The sequence below is a fragment of the Lissotriton helveticus genome, chromosome 2_1, assembly GCF_964261635.1.
Source record: "Lissotriton helveticus chromosome 2_1, aLisHel1.1, whole genome shotgun sequence".
NCBI lineage: Eukaryota > Metazoa > Chordata > Amphibia > Caudata > Salamandridae > Lissotriton > Lissotriton helveticus.
The window spans coordinates 943,145,092-943,170,135 of record NC_136059.1 but is presented as its reverse complement, the minus strand read 5'-3'; the positions used below and the strand labels follow the sequence as shown (position 1 = coordinate 943,170,135).

The 25,044-nt window shown below is 47.7% G+C and overlaps 1 protein-coding gene across 1 annotated transcript in view; it reads left to right on the top strand.

The window, feature by feature from the left end:
* ERCC6L2 (ERCC excision repair 6 like 2) overlaps nucleotides 1-25,044 on the top strand; it is a 1,215,137-nt gene that overhangs the window by 363,502 nt on the left and 826,591 nt on the right. Inside the window, exon 8 of the mRNA XM_078675691.1 lies at nucleotides 7,373-7,534. Coding sequence (XP_078531817.1) covers nucleotides 7,373-7,534 — 162 coding nt within the window. The remainder of the gene's footprint in view (nucleotides 1-7,372; nucleotides 7,535-25,044) is intronic.

Below are 25,044 nucleotides of genomic sequence, written 5' to 3'. Positions count from 1 at the left end.
AGCACTTTTAGAAGTAACACCTTTAGAAATAGCACTTAGAATATAAAACATAGAAAGTAAAATCACTGTAGCACACAACCAGTAATCACTGGTAACCAGGACCTCACTAGCACCACCTGCACTAGGAGAAAAACAACCACCTAAGTATCACAATACCTGTAGGGGTGTAAGCATATAACACATGATGCATAAATATACATTCAGCGGTGTAAGGAAGGAAAACACATGTTGCATCAACAATACATTCAGAGGTGTAAGAACAAGAACAATTGCGCCAAACTCACATTAGTCACCACCTGTGACTGTCCCTAGGCCAACTGGCCTTGTTGGGGCTAGACGCCCTGTGTCCCAAAGTCAGGGCCTAAACGTAGCAACTGCCCACGAAGTGCTGGGTAATTGAAGTAGACAAGATGGGGCCACGTGGGAGCCTCCCAGGCTCTGAACAAAACAAACTGTGCCCTGGAGCCTCTCTGGGCTCTAAAACTACGAAATACCCCTAGAGCCTCTCTGGGCTCCTGCAAGAATGCGGGGTCGCTGGAGCTACCCCCCCTCGCTGGACTCAAGTAAACAAATGCCCCCTCGAGCCTCTCAGGCTCTTAACACAACAATGGGGGCACTCAAGAGCCTCTCTCAGGGCTCAAGAACAGTATGGGCTGGGGCTGGGAGCCTTCTCTCAGGCTCTAAGAAGGAAGGCCCCTGCACGACGTTGGAGCCTTTCAGGGCTCGAAACACACTGCCCCCTACGTTGGAGTCCCCCCTCCGGGGACTCGTGACAACGAAATGCCTCTGAGCCGCTCCGGCTCTCAAGAAATGTGCCCGGAAGTTGGGACCTCGGGGGCCCTGGCCCAACAATGTCACGACAGGAGGGCAATGTGCCCCGACGCCCCCCTCTACCGCAAATGGCCGCCGGAGCCCTTCGTGGACTCAATCAAGAATGCCCCCAAGAGCCCTGCAGGCTCTAAGAACAAATGCCCCGGGGTCTTTCGACAACGAAGGGACTCACCCAGGGCTCTGCAGGTTCCTCTGGCTCTGCTCCCGTCGAGCGGGGAACTCCTCTTTCGTGCTCCGCCCGGGGCACACGTCCAGTCTCCTTGGCAGGTTCCTCGGCGGGACACCCCGGGGCTCTATCTCTCCATCGGGAGCTCCGGAGGAGACGGCCGCTTCCTGCTTCTGGCTGCGGGGCGGGACTTCCGCTCCTTCTTCCCGGGGCCGCGCTGCGATTGGCCGGTCAGCGAGGTGCTTCCGGGTCGCCGTGGGCAGAGCGGCGGCCCGAGGGAAGCTTGTCTTGTAGTGGCAATCCGGGGGTAATTTTAACTATAAAGCGAGGTGGGCTCTCGCTATGGGGGCCACCAAAAAATAGCGGCAAGGTCCCTGGAAGGGTGGGCACCTGCCAGGGGGCAAATTAATTACAAATAAGCGAGGTGGGCACTCGCTAGGGCAGGCAAAGCACTCCCAAGCGCTATAGGTAAAGAAAAGCGCTCTCAGCGCTAGGTAGACAGGGAAAAGTGATCACAGCGCTAAAAGGCACAAATAAAGCGCTCCCAGTGCTGGGGACAAGGGAGAGCGCTCCCCAGGGCTACAGAGACCCAAAAAGTCCAGCAATGAAGTATTTCAGGTAGGCAGGGGGCAAGGATGGGCCCAGAGCCAGCTCACTGGGTCTCCAGGCAGGGGGACACTCCAAGTGGCGGTCCTCTGGCCCAGCAACAGCAGCAGCCCCCTCAGGCAGGATCCTGGAAAAGAACAACTTCTGTGGGTACACAGCCCCATTTTTATACTATGAAATCCTTTGTTTGTAGGTGCAGGGTGGGGGGGAGACCAGTCGCAGCGGGTCTTGGAGCACCCTTGATGGCCCATCCCCTCACTCTATTCACTGGCAGGGCTAGGGTCATTAGATGCACCACAGGGGGCGGAGCCAGCATTGTGTGGGGAAAGCCCAGCCCCATCAGGAACCAGGTGCACTCCTCCCCAGCCATCAGCATGCTAATCTCCACTCTCACCACCGGGCAGACTCATCATGACTCATGGAGCCTGGCATCCCAGCCAGCTCCAGCCAATCGCACGCCAGCACCTTCACAGCACACACATAGCCATGTCTAGAAGTGGTACTTCCGCACACGACACAATCATGCCACATACATCATTGCGAAGCATTCAATCACACGAGTCCGCACATAACAGACTCGAGCCTGTACACCCCACACATCAGGAACTACCAGGGACCCATACATTCCCCATGCATTCCTATGGGAGGGCAGGCCTATCTCACCACATGCACTCAAAGTGCGCACACACTTTCCACTGGGACACAGTGAAAGTGCGCAGAACCCAAAAATCACTACCACCAATTCACAAGTACAAAGCAAAAAGTTTAGGGGTGAACCTGCCAGAAGGGCCAAGTCCAACAGTATGCACTTTCATTGCTTTCTTTCAACAGCTCGTCATTTCTAATTCGCCCGTCCGATCGCCCTTCGGGGCATCACCATTTTGGACTTACTTTCAGCGACTTACCAGCTCCATCCAAGAATGTGTTGCTTGTGATTAACGCAAAATTTCTGCACATCGACCAACACCTCGTGTGCAACCTGTGCCTTTCGCCGGGCCACAAGGAACCCGACTGCGACATGTGTAAGTCCTTTAGATCCAAGAAAACCCTTCTAGTTTTAAGGGCGCGTTGGCTGGAAATGTCTTGCAAGACCACAGATGACACTCCTTACATTTTCGGCAAAGAACAGACCCAAGAGGAGATGACCGTTGAGAAAGAGGAGGCTTTCTTGATCGATGAAAACTCCGGCTCTGATGTGGGGGTAGACATGGAGATGCAGGAACTCCCATCCCCATCCCCCCAGTGTGTGAGTACTGTGACCCAAGCCTCTGCTGCTCCATCAAAGCAGACCAAAAACTTTTTGGCACTCCCAATATTAGAGGTCGCTGAACCACCACTGCTTTCTGGTCATGAGTGGATCTGAAAAACTGCTTCAGACGCTCCGCCCTCGGGCTCGACGCGGAAGATTACTATTGAGGCCAAGCCTTTGGCATTGACCTCTTCGGACCAAGAACATGCTGGTACTGATTCGGCAGACGACCCCATCTCCCTCGGCACCAACCAAGCATCACACTTCCGAGCCGAAAACCTTGGTACCAAAACCTTAGGAGCCAAAAGACTCAAAACCTTCATCTGCTTTCACGTCTCCTGTTCAATCCATCTTAGAAAAGATGGACATTCACCAGAGGAAAATCAAAATTAAATTCTGCACTTGTTGCATTATTTCTTCACCTTCCTCACGACCACCTCTAAAATGGAAATTGACATTTGAGGAGGCACTATATGTTCTCCACCTCAAGAAGAAAACAAAAGACAACACTACTAGCCCTTCTTATCAACCACTTCCTACGCCACCTCCCCCTCCAACACCTTCTCCACCACCTCCATCCTTTCCTCACGCTCCTCAGCCGTTAACTACCACAGCAGGGTATATAGGACGGGTCCCCTCATGGTATGGATAAGTTGGTCATGGATATTTGCCTACGCTTTTCCTCCTCTCTCACTTCTTCCTTTGCTGGTTCGGAAGCTCAAGCAATCTTCTCTTACAATGATCCTGGTATTTCCCACATGGGCGCATCAACCTTGGTTCTCAACACTATTAGACCTCTCTCTCATCCACACATCAAGCACCCCAACAGGCCTCACCTGCTCACTCAACATCAAGCACCAGTCAGGCACCCACACCCGAAAACTCTCAACATAGTAATATGGCTCCCGAGGTCTTGGAGTTTGGCTACCTTGACTTACCACCAGAATGTATGGATATTCTCAAGGAAACATGCAAACCCACCACTAGAGGCTGTTATTCAGCAAGATGGAAGCAGTTTGTTTCCTACTGTTAATCCAAACACATTGATCCTCTAAAAGCCACAGTGCAGGACATTGTTGGATACCTGGTTCATTTATTCTATGCAAATTTAGTATACACTTCCATAAGGTTACACTTCACTGCAATTGCTGCTTACCTCTAAAATAGACAGCATCTCTCACTTTTCCAAATTCCAGCCATCAAAGCTTTCAGGGAAGGACTCAAATGAGTTATTTCACCATAGGTTCCTCCGGCACCCTCCTGGAACCTTAACATCGTTCTCACCAGACTCATGGGCTCCCCATTTGAGCCCCTTAATTAATGCCCCATTCAGTTTCTTTCATGGAAAGTGACATTCTTAGTTGCCATTTCCTCACTCAGGTGTGTTATTGAACTCCATACTTTAACCTTACAAGAACCTTTCTTTCAAGTACATAAAGGCAAAGCGGTTCTTAGTACCAGCCCAAAGTTTCGGCCTACAGTAGTTTCTCAATTTCACCTCAACCTGTCCATTGAGTTGCCAGTTTTTTTCCCCTCAATCAAATTGGTTTGCGGAAAGAGCTCTACATACACAAGATGTCAAAACAGCTCTCATGTTCTACATAGGTTAAACAAAACCTTTCAGAAAATCTAAACAACTCTTTGTCACCTTTTCACCACCTCATAAAGAAAACCCAATATCCAAATAAGGCATAGCCAGATAAATAGTCAAATGCATTCAAACTTCCTACCTTAAGGCACAAAGACTTTTACCTATTCCTCCCAGAGCACACTCTACTTGCAAAAAGGGATCAAACATGGCCTTTTTAGGAAACATCCTCATAGCTAAAATTTTTAAGCCAGCTACATGGTCCACACCACACACTTTTACTAACCACTATTGTGTGGATATTTTCGCACCCTAACAAGCTTAAGTAGGACAGGCCGCGCTACGCACTCTTTTCCAAACCACTGCAACACCCATCGCTTCTAAGGAGGGACTGCTTTACAGTCCATGCGGAGCATGTGAATCTACAGACACATATGCCATTCAACAGAATATGTTACTTACCCTGTATGCATCTGTTCGTGGCATGTAGTGCTGTAGATTCATATGTGCCCTCCCCCTTCCCGCATGCCTGTGGCCGTTGCAGTTACATTATAAATTTACTTTTAGTATGGTCATCGCATTGCTTACACATACTTTACACTCCTTTCTCTCCCGCCAGCGGGAAAAACAGTCTAACAATGGAGTCGATGCCCATGCGCAATATCACTGAGAGGAGTCACTCGATGTCGTGACTCAAAAGACTCCTTCACAGAAAAACAACATGCACAACTCCGGACTCAAGACTAAATGGTAGGAGTATGCAGAGTATATGAATCTACAGCAGTACATGCCACAAACAGATGCTTACAGGGTAAGTAACGTGTTCACTCTCTGTATCAACAATTCATACCTGTGCCTTTCATAAAATTGTGTGTGATTTAAAAACACCGGATGAACAAAAGACTGATATCTGTGCCACAGAAGGTGCAGCTCTTGCTAATCTATCTCTCACTGATCTCTCGCAAATTATTAGACCCTAAAAATGTGTGTGCAAGAAAATAAAATATCTTCAGAACTTATGATATTATAGTATAATTGTAAATCTGGAATTATTTTATTTTCTTCATGACATTTGTGTACAAATAATAGTAGTTTGCCAGAGTACTTCAAGATTTATGTGTACTACTCAAATGTGTGTATGTATGTAATATTTATGTGGTGCAAACAATGTGGTGCGAACCTAGCCAAAAGGCAAACCAGGATGCTGCTTATATGTTCTGAGGTGCTGCTAAAACTATAATTCTCAACGTGTCCCATAGTGTGTGAGGAGTTCAGATCAATTAAGAAAGCAATGCTCAAAGAAATGGTATTATTAAAATAAGTTTGTGTTGCTGATTGTGCCTTGGCCTGCTGAATGTTTCACAGCTAGTCAACTATAAGATGGTACCTCTACAGGCCTTGTGGTGTCAGCAGCAGTTTCATGCCTCTTTAATAGCTTTTCCCGCTATGCCATACTTTACGTAACCCCTAAATGTGCACACATTTCCATGCAAACTACCTCATTGTCACATTTTGCAAAACTGTATCAAAACTAGGGCAAAGTAAAGCATCTAAATAACTTACAGCAAAACATACAAATTTAGAGTTATAACAGACTATTACATAAGCATACAATTTCTATTTATATGTACACTTTAAAAAAGGCATTACATGTCTCTTTGGAGAGGTGAATGGAGTTCCAAACCTTCCTATACTGATACTTTTCTAAACTTCTTGCCTGTCCCTGCGAAGTACATTTTAACTATGGTTATTATCTCTATCTGGTAGGGATGGAACCAGGCTCTATATTCTGGTGGGGTGAAGCACATAGTTACAAGAGCTCGAAAAGGAGAAATTCTCTGTGATGAGAAGGGATCACTGGGCACAGACATAGGGCTGTGAGCATATACAATTTAACTGTGAGCAGAACTGTTGCCTTTGTCCTGCTGAAAGATACATTGGCAATACACCATAACCCCTTGTGACCGGTCCTATTGATCTTATTTCTCGTTTCTGACTCTACCTCCCATCTCTAGCTTCATTATTTAATAAAACTTCTCCTTCACTTATATCACTCGATTTCTCATTCTTTCAGCACATCAAGCCCTCACCAACATGTTTAGGTCCCCCTTTTCACTGCTATCCTCTTTCTCTGACATTCTCATTTCTAACTTTCCCTGTACTCTTTCCTCCCCATCCTGTTCTCTTCCCTCTCCCAATTTCCCTTGTAACTCCACCTCTATCCTCATATTACATTCATCTCTTTCAGTTTCTCTGACACACTAGTTTTTCCTCATTATCACACGTCTACCATGTTTCCTAACACCCTCTTCTCATTTCATCGCATCTGTGATTGACAATCTCCTTTTTGTGCTTTTTCCCGCTTTCTTATTCTAGTTCTTTCCATTCAACTCATTCTCGTCCTCTTCGATTTACCCTTATTTCCCCTTTCCACTCTCTCTTTTTTGTTCTTTCTTATTCTTTTCCTTTCCCACCACTCCATTGTTCCGTCTCTTTTGGTGTATTTTGCTCTTGTGTTTTTTAATATTTTCGATCAGCATGCAAAGTCCTAACTTCCCCTCAGCCCAAATTTAAGCCAAGTGCTATCAGGCTTGTCTCTTGACAACAGTGTTTATGACCCTCTGCCTAAGTGCTAAGATCACAGTTGAGAACTACAGGATTCACTTCAATACTTGCAACAGTATGCAATAGCAAACATAACAACATGGCAAGATTCTCAAAGGCAGGCATAGCACAGGCGATAGCACATCAAGTTACTCACATTCGAGAGGTGCTTCACTGGAAGCAGGAGTGAAAGCTTCATTCACATGCCCTCAGCAATTCTCTGCCCGCTTGGCACAATTGCCAATAACAGTTGTGGTATGGAAGTGTTCAAGTGGTCCTAAATTTTGGTGGTGATATCTAATATTTGCTTTCTTCTGTTTCTCCAAAGCATAGAGTGGTCTGCGGTGATTGTGGATGAAGTACATAGGATCAAGAATCCGAAGGCTCAGGTGACGCAGGTCATGAAAGATTTAAAGTGTAAAGTTCGCATTGGATTGACTGGAACCATTCTGCAGAACAACATGGAGGAACTATGGTGTGTATTGGACTGGTAAGTAAAATAAGAATAGTGTTTTTGAGATTCAAATATTATTAGCTCAGCACTATTTGTTGATTTACATTTATTTTTCTGGTCTTGAACCAGACCACTACCTACTCCTAAAAAAATAATCTTCAAACTTTTACTATTTTATTTTTAAATGCATCCCGTTTTTGTTTAAAGAAACAGGGCTACACGTAAAAAAAACATTTTTTAATTAAAAAGCTATAAGAGACATGGTGGTCTGCTCACTTCAGCAGGCTACCATCCCTATGATGACCGCGATTCCTAATGCGTTGCAAATTGCAACCTTCCTCATTAATATACATAGGTAGTTCGATTTTCGACCCACTCGGAATCGCAGATCAAGAAATAAACATTTCATACATTTAGAATACTGATACCAATTCAGAAAAAATCGCTATTTTAGAATGGTTATGCTTGAGGTAGATCTGGGCCTTGGTGCAATATCTACCAGTAGTGAAAAGTATCCCAACAAAAAGGGCAATGAGGCTAAGCTAAGGGGACATTTTAGTGAATGTCCATTGAACAAGCATTGGCAAAGCCAATAGATCTCACCTGTGGGAGAGCTGTTGGCTTTGTCAGTAGGGTGGGGTTGGACAACGGTAGGGGGTTGGGGGGAGGACAGGACTGTAAAAAAAAGAGCCAACCAACGCTGGCCCTCTCATGTTGCTTTAAAAAAAGTTTTCCTTATGGCAGTTGTGGAGGGGAATAATCAACAGAGACGGCTACGGGAGTGGGTTGGGAATAAGCAGCATGGCAGAGGGGAGGGGAATAAGCAACATGGCTGGGAGGGAAATAAGCAACACAGACAGGTGCGGTGGGAGGGGAATAAGCAACATGGACGGGCCAGGAGGTTAATAAGCAAGACAGATTGGGTGTGGGAGGGGAATAAACCACATGGATAGTAGGGCGGGAGGGGAATAAGCAACCTGGAGGTAGGTGGAAGGGGAATAAGCAACATCAACAATGGAGGTGAGAGGGAGAAGAAGCCACATGGACAAGGATGGCAGGGAAAGAAGAAAGAATAGAAAAAAATGGGAACCTAATCCAGATGAAGCAATTAGAACTTGGTCTGTTCTTCTGCCAAAAAAAGAGGAGATGAAGCTGGCTTGTGCTGCCAATTTGAAGGCAGCAAATGAGAGTTACAATGAAGCCTACAAATGGTAAGCAATGGGCGTGCTACAAGCCCCTTGTATAATACTTCCCCTCTTGCAAGCAAGAGCACATGCACTAGTAAATGCGCTTACACAGGCGATACCTAAAAAGGGTGCGAGTGCTAATGTCACTCACCTTTAATGCAGAGTATTCATGAGCTGGTCTGTAATAAGTGTCTCATCTGTTCCCGTATTTAGGGTGGCCAAGGGATGAAGTAGAGACCCCTGAAATGTATCCAGTGTTCTTTTTAGTTCCCCACCAATGTAGTCTTTGTTATCATAAGACAATCGGCAGGTTTCCGTTGGGACCCCTACCCTCCATAAATAAAAAATAATCTCAATTAAGCAAAAAAAAATAAAAAATTATTAACTCCAGGCTTCAATCAGGTCAATAGGTAGAAACACTTCAATATGTGCATAGTGATCCAAAATTAGTAGATGATGATCAATCAATCAAAATAGGTAATTTGATTATAAATATTTCATCATAAAAGCAGCAAATACATACATAATATTAAAACAGTAATCTTTTTTGCTATTGCACAGCACATTTGAGAAAGTGTGATACAGAAGAACAGATCTCCAAATCCAGGAACATTTAGAGAAAACACAATGCAGGTCTATAAGGGCGAATATTATATTTTTTCACCACCGGAGTACATGATGATAATAGTTTTAGCTAAGATTTCCTTACCATCTTTCGGTTAATAGATCTTGAAGGTCTTGCATTAGTTTTGATATTGCAAATTTTCCATCCCTCTTTATTTTTACTACCTAAGACCCAGTTGGCAGAGTGGGCTTTACTCAGCAGCTTCTCTGATTATCTCCTTGGAAGTTCAAGAAAGACTCATTAAGTCATTGTAAATTATAGTTCATTCTAACTGAAAGTGGTAGCTTTCTTGCAGAGGTGCACTGTTATAAACTGAAGACTTGTCACTTACTAGTAAAACGTACCTGTGTTTATGCAATTCTGAGATTCTTTCTGAGTACTGATGTCTTATTTCCGTAACTGTACAGTTCCTGGCAATAATGTCAGGAAATCAGGTGTCATTCTTAAAGTGGAGCGGCAGAAGGCTTTTCAAACTATTCCCACCACCTGATCTGGGCAATTCACTCCCAGTTGCATAGCGGTGTAGTCACTCTATCAGGTATGAGCACCTAGTTTTCTCCTTCGGCACACTGCTGAGGTGCTTTGTAGACCAGGGATTAGGGACAATTCAGTCACCATGGGTTGTAGAGGAGCTAACGTTTACCTTTATCAGGGTGATGGCATCAGTACTGTTGGATTGCAAGTTCATCTCAGTAGGCCAAGTGCTTAGAAGACGTCTGAAGCGCCACAACCTGTATAATGGCTATGTTAATGTTTTTCCACAGCAAATGGTGATAGTGAATACAACTGAGTTCTAAACACTCCAACAAGAACTTGAAAAGGCTCACCAAAATCAATCACCTCCACCCACATTGGGGGTGAATGACTGAACCTGTTTTCTGTCCCATCAACAACATAATTTGACTATCAGTTTAAAAGACAGACAGATCACAAAGTCCTCTGCATGGTAAGAGACGTGTTCTCCTGCCCTGAGTGCCCAACTATGCTGTTTGGATCCTTAAAGCTGATTTTTTGTCATAGGCGGACACGAATCATGCATGTGCACCACGACATAGGCTTGTCTTGTTACACAGGAGTGGCGCCCAAAGCACTGCCCTCATAGTGGTGGAAGGCTGCCGCTTTCACCAGAAGTTAAGCAACACAGCATAGTGTTGGCAGCATACTATGTAGTCATCTTTAGTAGTGAACAGGACGTTTTTAGCCTGTGTCACTGGAGGCTCACTCCCCCTTTAAAAAGTTCTGCTGCTGTGTGGTTAACTCACCCATGGCCTACATTAGGTAGGTGTGAAGGGTGTGCATTATGGAAACCTGTTGAGTCCATGTGTGCTCACAAGAAGTACACTGCACAAAGGGTGAAGTATGGTACAGTGCACTCATGGTAATGTGTGTATGCTGGCAGTGTGCGTTCTTAGAATAACACACTCTGGTATGCTACAGAAAGGCTGCAGTACTAAACAATGCACACAGATTGAATGCGCTTGCTGCATGTAGTTATGGTTGTGGTGCAATCAAAAGATGGGGGGAGATAGAGGTTGAAGTTAGGTTCACCCTCCTAACTGAATGAAGTATAGCACAAAATCTGGTATACCAGAATAAAAACCTAACCATGGGGAAAAACAGGGTTTTCACTGAACATGTATGAAAATCCTTTTTCACAAAGAACAATTATTTTCTAGAGTCCCCTCACCCACTAGGGTTTCCCCTAGGTGGCATGCTTCATCATTGGAGTCCTCTCAATCCACTGCGGATTGAGGCGTGCTGCGACTAGAACATGGATTTAGGGATGTCAAGCTTTCCACTGTTTAGGGTATGCCAAAAGTTTTTAAAACTATTTTGGTGACACAGTCCGATGCAATGTTGAAAGTTGTGATACATATTGGTCTTCTGACTTTTTCTGTGTCTTGTATCTGATGTGCTTCCAGAAGTGCTCCTTTGTGGCTCTCTTCTTAGCTTTTGATATCAAGTTCTTTGATATTTTTGGGATGTGAGGCAGTGTGTGTCCACCCTCCTCCAATCTGAAATAAGGAACCTGGTGAAATCCAAAAGTGAATGACCATATCGGTAATCCAGGAATTTTATGGCGTTCCATTAGATGTAGACACAGAGAGAAAACCACACCTGTTAGCACCAGCAAACACATTTAAATATTGCCTGGAAACTCGTGCTGGATCCAAATTGTGTCAACCTCTAATAATTGTTACATAATATTTACGCCCTTTTAAGTTTATATAAAAAACAATAGAATAGTAGCCAGTCTCCTTCAGTCCATGCTTATTTCTTTTATTACAATATGACATTTCAAAAAAGCCGTTAACATTACTGGACAGTTTGGGAACCCATATACAACATAAAATTGCAGATCAGCAGCTGAAAAATGGGAATGTTTTTAACCTTATGGTAGTGACTGAAAGACAACTCATGCTTTGCACGTGTTGTCTTTTTCATGTCACTTAGAAACTTCGGTGGAGAAAATCTGTAGTAATATATTTCAATATATTTTATGCTAAAAAGCGGAGTCAGTAAGAAGTGGAAGTGTCTACCACCTTCTGGGAAATAGCTAGTAATCCAAGAACAAGAGCTCCTTTGAGGCCAATGGTTAGAACTATCTTATGGGCAGCCTCGTGTTACTGCTTGGGCCAGAACTAAATTAGCATCTTCAAGAAGGTTTCACAAGGATTTAAAAAAAAATAACTTTCAATGAAAATCACCAGTAATTGATATATAATATTCATGCTATGTTAAAAATCGAATGCAGCTCGTATTCGGTGTGAGGGAAGCAACAGTGAAAGTCCTAAAAACATGGTTCTTGCTTAAACCTTTAATGTCACTGGCTCTCTGTAGAGGAAAGAAAAAAATTATGGGTAAATCTTCCACAAGCAATACAACACCTTTATAGTCTATAGACCATGATCTCATCCTCATCGCTCCCCTAGCAATCGACTCTCACCACTACTCAGCGACCTCAACTTCCACATTGACGACCCCAACTACGCCAACTCTGTCGCCTTCCTGGAGAACATCGGCCTCACCCAACTGGTCACTGAACCCACTCACAAAGCTGGACACGCACTCAACCCCATTTTCAAACCCCATTTTCACCTCCAGCGACAGAATCAAATTCTGCCACAGCACAGAACTCACCTTGACTGATCACACCATCGTACACTTCACCATCACCGACGTCCAGAACACCATCACCGGGCATCAGATCCTCTCCACCCCCCCGGCACCTGGAGGAAGGTCAACGAAACCCAGTAGTCACTAGCTCTCATCACCTACCAACCTGAGAACTCAACAGAATTCGACCAGGCCGATCCACCTTGATCACCTACAGCGCCGACAGTAGCCATACTGAAACCTTCAAAAACCTCCAAACATGCCAGTTGGTACACCCCAGAACAAAGGACCACCAAACACAACTGCTACCAACTGGAGAAAAGATGGCGTCCCATTTGAATTCCGCCAACACAGCAGCTCACAAAACAGCCCTCAGTCATTATAACCGGCACATCAAGGAAGCTGAGAAAGCGGCCATCAACATCTGCATCAACTCCGCGGCCAACCACACCAAGTAACGCTTCAAAATAGTCAAAGAATTCTCCAACCCAACAGCCAAAGGGAAGACCATCCACCCCTCCCAAGAACTCTACAACACCCTCTCAGACTCCGTCCACAGCAAGATCACCAACATCTACAACAATTTCAACTGTCAACCCCCCACCGTCAACCCCAACGACCTCAACCAACCAGTGAACATCAGCCAAACCATTACCACCTGGTCTCCTCTCACCATCATGACCACCTCAGCCATCATGTCTTCCATCCACTCCGGGGCACCCACCAAGCCCGCCCCCACCACCCCTACAACCTCGCAACGAACCCAAGTAGCACCAACACACCAGCATCCTCAACACTACCATTTCCACAGCAACCTTCCCGGACAGATGGAAAAACACACAGATGTCATACCCCTCATAAAGAAAGGCTCTGCAGAACCATGTAATCTCAAAAATGATCATCCCATTCTCCTGCTACCCTTTCCGGCCGAAGTACTCCACAAAGCCATCAGCCAACAGCTCACCAAATTCCTGGAACAAAACCACCAACAAGCACCTCACAATCAGAATTCTGTGCCAACCACAGCACTGAGAACGCTCTGCTTGCAGCCACAGTTGACATAACCTTGACATTGGAAAAATAGTGGCCCTGATCCTCCTTGACGTCTCTGCGGTGTTCGACACCGTCCCCCACAGCACCCTCATCACCAGACTCTACAACATAGGCATACAGCAAGATGTCCTCATTTGGATTGCCTCCTTCCTTACAGGACACACAGAGAGCATCGGACTGCTTCACTTCACCAGTGCTCCCAAAGACATCATATGCGGCATACCACAAGGATCATCCCTCAGCTCCACCATGTTCAACATCTGCATGACCCTCCCGCAGACGACTTCAGATTCCATGGACTCAACATAATCTCTAAGGCAGACAACACTCAACTGATTCTCTCCTTCACCGAGGAGCCCTCCAACACCAACACCAACACCAACTTCTGCAACACCATGACCAACATAGCCAAATGGATGAGACAGAACTGCCTCAACTCAATTTTGACAAAACTGAAGTACTGATCTTCAGTAAGAACACCTCTGCATGGAACCATGGCTGGTGGCCTGCAGAACTCAGACCTACACCCACACCGACCGACCATGCACGCAACCTCAGAATCATCCTTGACAACCAACTAACCTTGAAACAACAGGTCATAACAGTCGCCTCCTCCTGCTTTCACACACTTAGCATGCTTCACAGGATCCTCAGGTGGATCCCAAGCAGCACAAGAAAGACTGTCACTCAGGTATTCGTAACCAGCTGCCCCGACTGCTTCAGCATTCTCTATGCAGGCATCTCCACCCAGTTCCTCAGAGGACTCCAGACCATACAGAACACCGCCTCCAGACTCATCCTGGACCTCCCCAAACGAACCCACATCGCCCCTCGTCCACTGGCTCCCCATCCAGAAGAGATACCAGTTCAAGATCTTCTCGCATGCCTAAAAGAGCCCAACACATCCTAGGACCTGTCTACATCAACCATCGACTGAACTTCCACCAACCCTCTAGACACCTGCGCTCCTCTTCACTTGCACTAGCACACGCCCTGCATCTGTTGCACCTGCAGCGGTGGCTGCTCCTTCTCTTACATCGCTGCCATGACCTGGAACGAGCTTTCCCTCAAGCTCTGTACATCCCCCACGCTGGCAGACTTCAGAAAGAGACTCAAGACCTGGCTCTTCGACGGAGAAAGTGCACAGATACCCCTAGGGATGACAATGTTGCGCTTTATAAATGTTGTTCATTGATTGATTAATTTGTGAACTCAAAAAGGCTTTGTACGCCAGGCCCTCAATTCAGTATCGTGGCAAGACCTAAGCAAACGTGTGGCATGTGATGTCATCCCCTTTCATAATACTCTCATTCATATAAATGAGGTTTTCTAATGGCTTGAAGTTGAAGTTTTCATTATTGAATGATGCTCAAATAACAGTTGTATTTTCCTTTGGGGGATCACTATAGAAAAGCACTCGGGGGACCTCCGATCTATCCGTAATTGCCTAGCAGACTTGGAGGGTAGAATCAAGATTCTAGAGCGCTGCCTGTTGACGGATGCGGATGACTTGGTTCAGAGGGAACTTGCAGAGTTGCTGGGAGAATATCATACTTTGGCCAACAACGAGATCAAGCACTTGGGTAGATATGCCATTGCCAGGGTGTATGGTGAGGGTGAGAGGCCGGGGTCCGTTTTAGCACAATTACTTCGGCAGCGCAGGGACACATTGCAGACGGTGGAGGTTAGATCAGCTGAGGGTGTGCTATTTACTGAGGTTACAGAAGTGGCTGATAGTTTCCGACATTATTACATCGAACTATATGCCTCCAGGAACGTGGCCACAGATGACGATATCTTTGACTACTTGTCGCACATACATCTCCCGTAGCTCTCTAATACACATCGTGAATTCCTCATGAGACCCGTAGAGAAATTCTTCTCGCCTTAATCATTATGAGAGATGGGAGTGCTCCGGGGTCAGATCATCTCACTGTCTCATTCTATAGGGCATTCTTAGATTTATTGCTTCCACAATTGACTATACTTTTTGACGACATGTGCGTCACTGGCAGTATGCCGCCCTCAATGTCTGAAGCAGTGATTGTATCTCTACTCAAGCCCGGTAAGTCTTCGGAGGACTGTGCATCGTACCGTCCTTTGTCTCTGCTTAATGTGGACACAGAGATATTCGCAAAAATTATTGCTAACCGACTGGTCCCCTTAGTCCCGATCTTGGTTGCACCGGAGCAGGCATGGTTTGGTCCGGGTAGGAATTTAACTTATAATTTGCGCACGGTCTTCGGTGCGTTACAACATATCAAGCCTGAAAAGCCAGCGGTGGCAGTTTTCCTAGATATAGAAAAGGCATTTGATTCTGTGGAGTGGCCGTTTATGATGCAAGTTCTGACTAGGATGGGAGTGAGCCAGTTTCCCTGCAATTAGTCAGCACAGTCAGCACACTGTATAGTAGACCCACGGCCAGAATAAAAATAGGCAACATAGTGATGGACTCCATTCGCATATCGCTGGGCACGAGATGAGGCTGTCCATTGTCTCCGTTGCTTTATGCTCTGGTGGCAGAACCTCTCGCCTGTGTGCTTCGGGAATACCATCAACATCGGGGTATATGTTTTCCACGCTACAAAATTATAGTGTCCACGTATGCTGACGATACACTCTTGTATGTCAGACACCCTGAGACTAACCTCTCAGTGAGATATCTGGGTATTAAAATACACATGGTCTCCGATATAGTCACCAGGGAAAATTTCAGCTCGACCTTTAGCAAATTGGAAGATGATGTAGTAAGGTGGATAAAACTCCAGCTGTCTCTTATTGGCAGAATATCCATCATGAAAATGGTGGTGCTGCCACGACTTCTGTTTTTATTTACAGATATCCCAATGGTCCTACCATGAGTTTTCTTTGATCATCTCGCCTCGCTGATGGTTCGGTTGGCATGGGCGGGTAAACAGCCTAGGGTGAAGTGGCATATACTTTTACTGCCTTATTCTATGGGCGGACTGGGCGCGCCTGATTTTAACTTTTATTACAGGGCCGCACAGGGTGCGCATGGATATTATTGGGTACATGGCGCCCCAGACATACCACACCTCAGTATAGAATCGAAAGTTGCAAACCGGCTTCCACTCCCTGCAATTTTGTTTCAGGATGCTGATCTTAGGACATGCATTTTAGACTCTATTAATGCCACTACACATGCCTGGCACCATCTACTGCACTTGCAGGCTGGTGCGATACTATACTCCCCTGCAGCGCAGCTAGACCGGTGCACTTGGCTATCACCCTGCAGACAGATAGGGGTCACACAGGCACTTCTCACCCTGGGTATACACACGGTAGGGGAGCTATTCGAGGATGGGGTGGCCAAACGTTGGGAGGATTTTAGCTCTACAGAACAGGAACCTTTCGTATTGATGAAATTTCAATTCCATAGAATGAGACACACACTGAAAGAGCTCCTGGGAGACGAATACCTAGAACCACCGGAACTTCTTGCATTAACACACATTTTTCGAGCAAAATCCCAGAGGCGCATAGTGGGAACCATATATAATGCATCCATGACATACAGAGCCAACCACTACACTAAAGCACACTTGGCATGGCAGCGAGACTTGACCAAGGATATAACTGATACTATGTGGACCTATTGCTGCACTAGTACAAAACGGATCTTGCTGAACGGCAGGCACCGACTTATACATTTAAAAACCTAAACAGGGTATGTTATACACTGGAAAGGCTGCATAGGTATGGCCTGAGGGAAAACGTGACAAGTGATCGCTGCCATGCACAATCAGCTGACTTCCTCCATTTGGCCTGGACATGCTCCTGCATAGCGGCCTTTTGGATATTGGTCTTCAAAGAAATAGGGCGGATCACGAAGTCGGCTCTTGACCCTGACCCCTTGCTCGCCCTATTAGGCTACTCTAAGCTAATTCGTAAAGGTGTACGTCGGTTGGTGGATATGGGAATGCTGATGGCCAAACGTAGGGTAGCTATAAACTGGTATAAACATTGATATACTGAGTCTCGCAGTTGTTAGTACAAAGAAAATTAATAAAAAAAAAAAGTTTTCAGGCCATAACATCAGGCAGGTCGGTCCTGCAAATTGTTCAGAAGATCTATGCGCTACCCTTCCTTTCCACGCAGCTGCACTTTCCCCAGTCACTTATGGAGTACCAAATCTACATTTTGCAGCAGGACGTGCAAGCCCTTTTGGCCAAAGGGGGATCAAGAGGGTGCTAGCACCAGAAGTGGGACTCGTTGTTATTACCACTACTTTCTGATGCCCAAGAAGGACAGAGGCCTTCATCCTATTTTCAACCAGAGCCCTTTCAATGTCTTCCTCCAGAAGCCGAATTTCAAAATGCTCACACTGGCCCATGTCTCCTCTGCCTTCGACCTTAGAGACTAGATGGTGGCGTTGGACCTTCAGGATCCCTATTTTCTTATGCCTGTCCTGCAGACCCATCAGTGCTACCTGCGGTACGTGGTAAGACAGGAGCATTTTCAGTTTTCTGTTCTCTTCTTTGGTCTCACCAGTGCCCCTCGGATAATCACGAAAGTGATGACGGTGCAGACAGAACTCCTTCGTAGGTCCATGGTGCCAGTCTTCCGCTACCTGGGTGACTGGCTGTTGGAGGCAGGCTTGCCCCAGGCAGTTGTCAACCACTTCAAGGCTACTCTGCAAAACTGCTGTCATCTCTGTAGTTAATTATCAGTGTGCGAGAGTCACAACTAACTCCTTCTCAGCCTCTCTTCATTAGAGCCTTGTGGAAACTGTTCAGTTTTGCCTTTCCCCGGGGGAATCAAGTTTAGTACATTCAGGCAATGATCACCTCAGGCCTGGATTTCAGTGAGGTTGACTCTGAGGCTGCTGGGAATGGTGACCTCCTGCATCCTGCTGGTCGCATACACCAGGTGGCATATCTGGGCTTTACTGTGGGGTTTGAATTCTCAGTGGGCCCAACATCAAGGGGACCTCTCCGACCACATTCAGATTTCGGAGGACTCTTCAAAAGATTTGCAGGGGTGGTTACTGGACCATGATTGGGTCATCCGCAGACTCCTTCCCCTTTCCCACCCAGTGCTGACAGTGGTGACCAATGCATCACTTTTGTGTTGGGGTGGCCATCTGGGAGAGGTGGAGATCAGAGGCCTCTGGTCTCTGGTGGAGTTCCGGCTCCATATCAGCCTTTTGGAACTGAGGGCCATCTGCTTGACATTGAAAGCCTTCCTCCCATCCCTCTAGGGGATGCTGGTCCACGTTGTCACGGACAACACCACCGCCATGTGATATTGCCATATGTAGGCCCTGAGCCTCTGGAAATGACCACCAAGGAATATTCCTCATGGTGAATCAACTGGCAGGATCATTTAATGTCTAGGTGGAGAGCTCAGCTATCTCCGCCCAGCTGATTACCACTAGTAGTTACACCCGTAAGTGGTGCAAGAACTCTTCCGCGAATGGGGAGAACCTTGGCTCGAACTGTTCGCCACCACTGAGAACCTGCAATGCAGCACTTCTGCGCTTTGGAGTTTCCAATGTGTCTCTTGCTCAGAGGCGTGTCTGCCTCCTATATGCCTTTCTAAATATGTATTTATTTATTTTGTTTCTTTCATTATTTGATTTATAAAGCACCCCTGCAGGGGTATCTCCGCGCTAAGGGAGAAATGGCAGAATGGCATAATCATAGAAGATTAGTTTGAAAAGAGCTCCGTTTTATGGAGTTTCCTAAAAGGAAGATAATCTGGGCGTTTGCGAAGGTGGAGAGGTAGTTGATTTGAAAAGTAGGGAGCGAGGTAGAAAAAGGCTTTACCACCAGTACGAGCTTTCCTAACATGCGGAATCACAAGCAGGGATTTCTTACCTGATCGTAGGGATCTACTTGGCTGCTATGGAATAGGTTTTTCAGTTAAATAACTGGGTCCTCTAACATTCAAAACTTTATGTACAATACAGCAGATCTTGAACTTGACTCTCTTACTTATAGGGAGCCAATGCAATTGTCGCAAAAGAGGGAGGGAAGCCATTCTGGCTGGCAAGTTCTTAACAAGTCGGGCAGCTGTATTCTGGACCACCTGAAGTCTGTTTAATAGGGAATTGCTTGCTGCAATCTGAAGAGCATTACAATAATCCAAGCGACTGATCACCTGCGCCTGAACGAACATTTGTCGCACAGAGAGTGGAAGAAGAGGAAATAATCAACGAAGAAGGCTCAGCAGATAAAAGCAGGAACTAGAGGTGGCTGTAGGAGAGTAGGATCTGCTTACTATGGTTACCCCCACTTATTGCTGGCGTTTCACTGTTTAGTCTGGCTGGGGCCCTGCTATCCAGGACCCCAGCCTAGCTGCTTCCTCTCTAAATTGATTGCATGTACTATAGGTACACTCCAGTTTGGTTACTGGGGTACCCTTGTGAGTCCCTAGTACATGGTACACTAGGTACTAAGGGCATAGGTACCCCAGAAGCCTCCCAAAATGACACCACAGGACGGCTACTGCAGCCTGGGTAAGGTGGTGCATGCACCCCTTACTAAGATATAGGTTACCTATATCTACTTTTAATCACTGACACATATAAACCTATCAGTCACTCCTATGGCAGGCCTTATTAATCCTGAAGGCAGAGTGCTTAGTTTTGTGTGAGAGGGTGCCCATGCATGAGCCGGATCCCTCTGCAGCTTTCGGAATCTAATCTCTGAGGCTGTTCTGTGATGCAGCCAGACCTTATACTCTTAAGTGCTTTATAACCTTGTGGTAAATGCTAACTTTGGAATGGCTGCATGGAAACATGTTGTGTTTGGTGTCAAATACTTTGGATTCTTACCCTCCCCCCGGTAGAATTCCACCCTTCTAGAGGGAGAGACATGTCCTCACCGGTCTGCCCGGTAATAGTTTAAACAAGCCCCAGCATTTCAAAATGGATACTGCAGCCACAGACACGCGTCTGACCTCCTGCTGCTGGACGAAACTCCGGCAGGGGAGGCCTGGACAGTAGATTTCCTGTCACAGGGAGGTGTAACCACCTCCCAGACAGGCTTTAGTGTATTGGGGCTGGGTGCGTGCACTCTGAGAGTGCCAGAAAGTCTGCACTGGGGGCACATTTGGTGTCCCTGTGCATAAATGTAAATGTAAATGTATTTCGATTTATATAGCGCACGATTCACCCAGGGGTCTCAAGGCGCTTGCTTAGGGAACCCGTCCTGGTATTCCCCTGTGAGAGATACCCCGGCAGGGTATTCACAAGGTGAAAGCCAGGCATCCCGCCGCGAGGGGCCGTAGTGGAGATTAAGCAAGCTATTGCCCAGAGTCGCAGAGTGTGACCCCGTGAGTCGAGTAGGCACCGGAGCGAGAATTGTCGAGTCCGTGGAATTTTTGAGCCCGAGACCCGCCGAGGCGGGGAATCGAACCCTGGTCCACGGCTGATCTCAGCTTCCGGGTCTGCCGCCTCTAACCACTGAGCCACACTTCTCCACATAGCCCAGTTCAAACTGTTTGCAGGGACTACCAGCCCCTGCTCTGGCTCGAAACTGGACAAAGGAAATGGGTGTAGCGACCCCTCTTTCCAAACCCTCCAATAGGTGGGTACCCAGAGTATGCCCAACCCCTTTCTTCAGTATAAGTAAGGGACCCCTGGCAACAGGACTTTAGATTACACCTGAACAAAACTCTGAACCTGAATCCTGGAACTTCAACGCTCTACTAAAGACTAGAGAACGGAAGAATCTCCCTTGGGGTCAATGAATGACTCCCCTGCTCAAGCAGGCACCAACGAAGCATCTTGCCGATCTGCATTTCCGAAGCTCCAGCCGGACTCCGAAGTATTTGCAACACAGGAAGAGGATTTCCAGACTTCTCAGAGGCCGACCCTAGTCCCCAGCAAAGCTGAGACCCGCAGCCCTCACGAGTGGCGTGGAACCGTAACTCCTGGACACCGTGCACATTTGCTAGTGCATTGACTTCTCGCCATTCCTTGAAGTTGTGCTTTGGGTTACTTGTAGCCCAAGCCCCGAGCACCATCTGCCCCGAAGATTGTGGGCCTACACTCCACGAGTGTTCCGTGAGCCCGCCTCTTGCATTTCCGCTCGAGGCTCCTTCGCGATCCCTGGTCCGTCGACTGGTGGGTCCCCTCGAAGGTAACTCTACTTTTCCTTGGGCTTCCCTGGTTGCTCCAGACGTGCCCTGACTTTCCACCGCGTGGTGAGTACCCCAGACCTTGCTAGTCTGCACCAAAGCATTTCTTTGATTCCTGCGTGGGTTGCTGTTGCCAAGGCTTGTTGGGTCCAATCCGGGCACGGACACGGCAGCACTCGACATCCTTCTTGGGACAGCTCGAATCCAGATCCTGGTCGTCGTCGACGCCTCATGGGCCTAGTGGCTGAAGAGTCAAGCTTCATCTGAAATCACCAGACATTGGTGGGCATCCGCCTATCATGCTCCTGGTCACTGACAAGTGACCCAGACTCTGTCCCCTCTGCTTTCAGGTTCTTCTCATCTTCGATCCAGGCTTGGATCACACCAGACACTTTCCACTTGGACGCCAGCAGCACTTTGCAGCAGATCGCCATTGAAAACGACGACGAAACCCAACACCAAAAGACACCTTTGCACCCGGCTTCCCTGGGTGAGGTAACTAGAGTACTCCGGTGCTCCCGTGGGTGTTGACGCTAGAACCTCCTAGTTCTTAAGGGGTTTGCTCCAAGTTCTCTTCTAAGTGTCCTTTATCTTTAAAATTCCAACCGCGACTTTTACCATAGAAGTTAATGGTGATTCACAGCTGTGTTCACACACTACACGCGTCCCCCGTGGGTCCCCGGTGTCACTACCTTGTATGGTTCCTGGTGGCCCCAGCGGTTCTAAAGTCTCTAGGCCATGTGTCTATACAAATCGTGGTTCTTATACCACTTTCTTAATATATGGTTTGGTACACCCCTAGGGCTCAACGTATATTGTGCTAATTTACTGTGTGATATTAAGTTTTCCATATGTACTTTTGCCACAAGCCTCATAAAGAGACTTGTGGGATGTGTTTAGAATAAATACATATATTGTATATATATACCTGGTGGGGTTCTCCTTTCATTTGGTCATTCACGAGATTATAGACTGGTAAAACAAGCTGCTTTACATTCCTCCAAGACTTAGCCTAAAGGCTGCTCTCCACAGCTACCACTTGGATAGCTTTCTATAAAGGTTGTCTTTAACCTACCATCAATAAGGGGTCGTTTGAAATGGTACAAGGTGCCCACTAGAATAGTGGACAGCATATGCCAGGCCAACTTCTCACAGTGGCCACTACCTGATCTCTCATAGTGAGATTCTGATCTAACCGGACACCCAGGTTCTTAACCACAGTCTTAGGAACAGGAGTGCTACCCAGCTTAAGGGACCACCACTCTGGGGTCCAGAGCAGTTGGGCATTACCCTAGAGCATGGGTACTCACAAACTTTCTCTCGTAGGCCAAATTTACAGTTTGGTTTGTGTCCGAGGGCCGCATCGGTGGGGGGCGGGGTCAGTGGGGGAGGGGGCGGGTCTAGAGCAACAACATAAAACTGACCATGAGGTTGATCACAGGTCCCTGCAGTGGACGCCTTCGTCCACTGAGCCGTCCCAGCATACACACATCTCTCTCTCTCTTTCTCTCTCGGTCCCCCTCCCTCTCTCTAGCTCTCTCTCCCTCTCTCTAGCTCTCTCTCCCTCTCTCTCTCCTGTCTTCCTCTGTCTCACTCTGACTGTCTCACTCCCTCTCTCTCACTCCCTCTCTCTCACTCCCTCTCTCACTCACTCCCTCCCTCTCTCTCCCTCCCTCACTCTCACTCCCTCTCTCTCCCTCCCTCTCTCCTGTCTTCCTCTGTCTCACTCTGACTGTCTCACTCCCTCTCTCACTCCCTCCCTCTCACTCCCTTCCTCTTACTCCCTCCCTCTCACTCCCTCCCTCTCTCCCTCCGTCTCCCTCCCTCTTACTCTCCGTCTCACCCCCTTTCAATCCCTTTCCCTCCCTCTCCCTCCATTTCCCTTCCTTTCCCTCCCTCTCACTCCCTATCAGCCTCCCTCCCTTTCCCTCCCTCTCCGTCTCCCTCCCTTTCCCTCCCTCTCCGTCTCCCTCCCTTTCACTCCCTCTCCGTCTCCCTCCCTTTCCCTCCCTCTCACTCCGTCTCCGTCTCCCTCCCTTTCCCTCCCGCTCCCTCCATTTCCCTCCCTTTCCCTCCCTATCCCTCCATTTCTCCCCCTTTCCCTCCATCTCACTCCCCATCAGTCTCCCTCCCTTTCCCTCCATCTCACTCCCCATCAGTCTCCCTCCCGTTCCCTCCATGTCATTCCCCATCAGTCTCCCTCCCTTTCCCTCCATCTCACTCCCTATCAGTCTCCCTCCCTTTCACTCCCTCTCCGTCTCCCTCCCTTTCCCTCCCTCTCCTTCCCTTTCCCTCCCTCTCCGTCTCCCTCCCTATCCCTCCCTTTCCCTCCCTCTCTGTCTCCGTCTCACTCCCTCTCCCTCCCTCTCCGTCTCACTCCCTCTTCGTCTCACTCACTCCCTCTCCCTCCCTCTCCCACTCTCTCACTCACTCCCTCTCTCTCACTCACTCCCTCCCTCCCTCTCACTCCCTCCCTACCTCCCAGTCACTCCCTCCCTCTCAGTCACTCCCTCTCACTCACTCACTCTCACTCCCTCCCTCCCACTGACTCACTCCATCCCTCTCACTCACTCTATGCCTCTCACTCACTCTATCCCTCTCACTCACTCTATCCCTCTCACTCACTCTATCCCTCTCACTCACTCCATCCCTCCCACTCACTCCATCCCTCCCTCTCACTCACTCCCTCTCACTCACTCCCTCTCACTCACTCCCTCTCACTCACTCCCTCTCACTCACTCACTCCCTCTCACTCACTCACTCCCTCTCACTCACTCCCTCTCACTTACTCCCTCTCACTCACTCACTCCTTCCCTCTCACTACCTCCCTCTCACTCCCTCCCTCCCACTCACTCACTCTCACTCACTCCCTCCCTCTCCCTCCCTCCCTCCCTCTCATTCACTCACTCCCTCTCAATCCCTCCCTCCCTCTCACTCTCTCACTCCCTCCCACTCACTCCCTCCCACTCACTCCCTCCCTCTCACTCCCTCCCTCTCACTCCCTCCCTCTCACTCACTCCCTCTCATTCACTCCCTCTCATTCACTCCCTCTCACTCACTCTCACTCACTCACTCCCTCTCACTCACTCACTCCCTCTCACTCACTCACTCCCTCTCACTCACTCCCTCTCACTCACTCCCTCTCACTCACTCACTCCCTCTCACTCACTCCCTCTCCCTCACTCACTCCCTCTCACTCACTCCCTCTCACTCCCTCCCTCTCACTCCCTCCCTCTCCCTCCCTCCCTCCCACTCACGCTCACTCACTCTCACTCACTCACTCTCACTCCCTCCCACTCACTCCCTCCCTCCCTCTCACTCACTCCCTCCCTCTCACTCACTCCATCCCTCTCACTCAGTCCCTCTCACTCCCTCGCAGTCACTCCCTCTCACTCACTCCCTCTCACTCCCTCCCTCCCACTCACTCACTCCATCCCTCTCACTCACTCCATCCCTCT